Source organism: Borostomias antarcticus (genome assembly GCF_949987555.1).
Source record: "Borostomias antarcticus genome assembly, chromosome: 22".
Classification (NCBI taxonomy): Eukaryota; Metazoa; Chordata; class Actinopteri; order Stomiiformes; family Stomiidae; genus Borostomias; species Borostomias antarcticus.
The window spans coordinates 16,324,904-16,329,619 of record NC_140255.1 but is presented as its reverse complement, the minus strand read 5'-3'; the positions used below and the strand labels follow the sequence as shown (position 1 = coordinate 16,329,619).

Below are 4,716 nucleotides of genomic sequence, written 5' to 3'. Positions count from 1 at the left end.
CCAGCTTTAAGCCTGGCTAAACTGAAGAAGCAATTAGCTTCCCGTCCATCAAACCCTTCACAACAGAACCAGAATTACACCCCAGTGATTTTAATTTCACCTGCCTTCTATTGACCTCATCAACAAGACTCCACACCCCCACTGATGCTGTCTAGGTTGTACATTTTTATAGTCAATAATATACACTGATTTAAAAATCGAATGTGTACAGAACTTATTATATTGACTTGAGGACAATAGTATGTTTATCCATGCATTGTGAGCATTGATGCTCATTGTGATCTTGTGGTATAAACCTGTAGACATGAGAACAGTTTGTGTTCCTCCTACGTCCAGCAGACACCAGCCCTGCAGCAGAGACACCAGCCCTGCAGCAGAGACACCAGCACTGCAGCAGAGACACCAGCCCTGCAGCAGAGACACCAGCCCTGCAGCAGAGACACCAGCCCTGCAGTAGAGACGTGCTGCTGTGTTCTTCCCAGGGACTTCCTGTTTGGGTTCAATGTAAAGTTTTTTTTCGTCTAGCAGGATTCCTCAAAAAGAGATGCCCATGATGCAATTTCCCCCTGGGGATCAATAAAGTACTACCACTACTACTACTTCTACTACTACTACTACTACTACTATAGTTTTATGTATTTCATGAAGGCGGTGGCTGTTAATTTGAGTATGTGGCTCAAAAGCTCAAGACAGGAGGCAAGTTTCAAGTCCCTGGAATAAGCTTAAGGACTTTGACACAGGAAGCAGCTATGTATCAAAAGGCTAAAAGCCCCCCTACCTTCTGACACATAAATCCTCTTATAAATTACACTAACAGTGTCATGACTGAAATGCCAGCACTGTAATGCTTTAAGCAGGCCAGGTGCTGTCTTCTCAGTGAGGACGATTTCAGTGTGTATTGCCATGTACATCTAACTGTGTAACTGTGCTGGTTTTACAATTCATCATCACATAAAACAAAATGCTCTGCAGTAGTGAGATATAATAACATGAACAACAACGCCAGGCAGGCCAGGTCAAAGCTCTGTACAGTCATATGTGTTTAATTACAAATTGACACATATACATAATTACAGCCACAGGTTTTATCCCGAGATGGCAGGGGATTTTGCCTTGAAACAATATGATATGATGACACATCCCTAGTCTTTTCTCTCCATACTGTCTTTTTAGAATTGATCTCTAAATAGTCAATACATACAGTGCGGGGTAGCCAAATGTGGTTAGAGTACACACCACTGTCTCTCATTAAAAAAAACTTTCCCCTGGATGTCCAAGTGCTAGGTGATTATACAGCCACCCTTCTCGGGCTTGTAGGGATTCTGAGCTTCAGTTACACCCCTGACCAGAGGATCGTCAGCTAACAGGTCCTCAACAAACTGAATGGTCTCTGCGACATTTTCTCCAATCTGTTCAGGAAAAATGGATAGAGCAGGAGGAGGAGGAGGAGGGGAAGGATGAAGAGGAGGAGAGGAGAAGAGGAAGGAGAATGAGCATACATTACCCTAAGATAAACACATTATTTTTTAAGTATAAAGAAATAAAAATCTAGATAATGTGTGCAGTGACAAATATTCAACAAAGCAAAGCACACATGTTTGACTTCAAGAATGAGATTAACTATGATAACCTCATTAATATGAATAAATAAATAAATAAATAAATAAATACAGATGTCTGAAACTGGATCCAAATGAGCATTTCCTGCATTTTCACAAGAGTTATCAATGCTGTAAAAATCATTTTTAGTTTAGTTTCCAGGCCGTTCCTCACCGGAGTGCGAGGGACGCTCACTTCCTTTCTCAGCTGGTCCAGCTCCATCTTCAGGATCTCTTTATCTGACATGTCCCGAGCCATCCTGGCTAGAGGGAGGGTTGAGGTAGGATGTCATACAGTATATAGACAGCATGAGCAGCAATGGGAAATATTATGTTGTCATGTCACAGAGGTTTGATCAAAGACTTTGAGTTTAAGCAATGATGACGTTGCTATAATTTAGATTATTATTTTCTGTAAAAACTCGAGGAACAAATTGTTCAGATCGATTGGTCAATTGTGATTGTGGTGCAAAAGAAAACCTAATCTCAGAGAAAAATCACAAACTGTAAAGTGCAGATCAAAGAAAAGCTGAAGACTCTGGGCTCTTACCTGCTGAGTGGTGGGGTGTCCAACAGTCAGATGAATGTTCTCAGCCCCTAGGAGCTCGTGGAGGGTAGGCTTTCTGTCAGACTGACCGCTACGGCGCGTCGCACTACTCTTCTTCTGCTCTGAGCCAGGAGGCTTCTGGGAGAGGGTCGGTACAGGATCGGGGCTGATGTCACCAATCCCCCCAGATCCTGTTAAACAATCAAGAGGCGTAACCCCCCGAACCCTCGCTGAGCAGGAAGGCCCGGGGTCTGTAAATACACACAACACGTCTTCTGAGGAGCTGCACACAGCGTTGGTCTGGAACATTCTGGTTATGAGGGGAACAGAACAAAGTATGGTTATACCCCAACTATAGTCAACTATTCTACATACACATGCATGTAGTCACAGGTGTGAATAAACCCAATAGGTAAGAGTTACAATCCTTGACCCCTGCATCCTCATCTTGTTTTCACTTACAGTATGAGCCGAGGACACTGGCCACAGGCCATGTGAGCATCAGGTGATCTATACCTCCCATCCTCCCATCAATGGTCCACAACTTTCACCAAACAACTAACAAGTACATTATTGGCATTCATTCAGTATATTCATCAATTCATTTTATTTGATAAACATTGTGCAGTGCCAGACATTTTTATCCTACAACATTTGTATCATACAATTAAAAGACTCATCTCCTGTTTTTATCAGACACAAAGCGAACAAATCAAATGCTCAAATCAAGTTTAAGTTCAACTTGTTTTATTTGTCACATGCACCATCTGTATTTGACACAGAGTGGTCATTCAAATTAATACAAATTAAATTTCAGATGAAACCCTAAAGAGGTCAAATGAAACCCAAAAGTAGAAACACTCTTGAAAATAGTTGGATTATCTCCGGAAACTCATTAGTAAATTACATGTAAACACTTTTAACTGAATTTTTATCTTGGTCAGGTCTCTCTTGAAAAATAGATTTGTAATCTTAATGAGACTAACCTGGTGGAATAAAGATGAAATCAATAAATTAATAAATAGTTATCACCCACAGCTTTTATCCACAGCTAAAGGGACTGTCTGTGAAGAGGCTAAACACTGAAGAAGGCAGAGCCGAAACGCGTCTGTCAGGTCTGTCCACCATTATGAATTGAAGAGCATAAACATAGTTGAGTGCGGACCCTTCTTTATTTTTGATCAAGTTTTTGTATATTGGTCCTGCACCGGTTCTGAGCGCTGTGGCCCCGATTATTACTGTCTGTGTTATCAAAATGCTCAAAGTAAACATGTGTGATTCAAAAGTCAGTGTACAATATAACACTATATAGAGCACTCTGTATTTTCAGATGAGTTCACAGATACTATATTTCTAACCTTGGTCACATAAGCTATAACCTGAGCACCAGTACCCTAGTTTTGTTAAAGTTGAGGGCCTCCTCTCTCTCAGATAGGAGGGCTTGTGATCCCTGGGTAATCCCTAAGAGGCGCTTGTTTCACCCATAAGCCGTTTTCAGGATCTGGGTTAGTCTCATCCCATGTAGATTAGCCAATCAGAGACGTCAGTGTGGACTTACAAGGGTGTTCTTGGAAGCTCCTAGATCAGCCATATGAAAGTTGAGTAGCCAACAGAGTATATGGAGCATTTCTGTCCTGACTCCACCTCTATGGTACCTCCATACTGATCAGCTGGGATCTGATAGGACTAGGAATTCCTTCTATACTGCCATCACACACACACACGGCACACAAATACATACCCACACACACACATAAAAAAACACACATAAACACACACACACACATGCACGCATACACACACACACACACACACACACACACACACACACGCACAAACACACCAGTGCACACACACACACACGCGCACATTAGATAATACATTGAATATGGTATAGCTGTTATCCTGAAACTGAGACTCTCTTGAGCGTCACTGAGTGAAGTCTCATCTCATTGAGGTGGTGAAACTCATTATTAAGATTTGCAGTCTAATCCTGTATGCTCTAGATTAAATCCATCCATCCATCCCTCCCTCCCTCCCTCCCTCCCTCCCTCCCTCCCTCCATCCATCCATCCATCTAGCTAGCTATCTGTCTTTCTGTCTGTCTGTTAGGATTGTTGATTTGTATCCCCCCACCAAAATGGTTCAGACATGACATTCGAAACAAATCATTCAGTAAGGTTCAGGTAAGGTTCACGTCGTTCGTATTGTTATCCAGTAGATGGTGATGATGGTGATGATGCGCCCTGAGTCTGAGAGACGCGCTAGAGTGACGTATCAGCAGCAGCAAACACCGACCAAGCCCCGTCTATCAAAATAAAAGCTCCTGAAACACCGGTTTTAGTTGTTAGTTTTAGTGTTAGTTTTAGTCCTTGACTTGAATTCTCAAACAAAAGTGCGTTATTGTCCCTTTTTATACACTGCACGGGGGTATCTGACTTTCAAACGTCCTATTGGCACAGCAGTGTGGGATCTGCACGTTCTACATGAGATCTTTTATTGATATATATCTGTACGGAAGTGTATTGTTTTGTTGCAGTGTTGCTGATCCCAGACGGTCCTTTAGCGATC

The 4,716-nt window shown here is 42.1% G+C and overlaps 1 protein-coding gene across 1 annotated transcript; it reads right to left on the bottom strand.

Annotated features, from left to right (window-relative positions):
- Positions 1–1,280: 1,280 nt before the first annotated feature.
- gngt2b (guanine nucleotide binding protein (G protein), gamma transducing activity polypeptide 2b) lies at positions 1,281–2,186 on the bottom strand (the record flags this gene model as incomplete). The annotated part of the gene is made up of 3 exons (XM_084456136.1): positions 2,149–2,186; positions 1,774–1,862; positions 1,281–1,409 (listed from the first exon to the last, which is right to left on the bottom strand). The coding sequence occupies exons 2-3, from the start codon at positions 1,855–1,857 to the stop codon at positions 1,281–1,283; spliced, it is 213 nt and encodes a 70-aa protein (XP_084312262.1). The 5' UTR covers positions 1,858–1,862; positions 2,149–2,186.
- Positions 2,187–4,716: the final 2,530 nt, after the last annotated feature.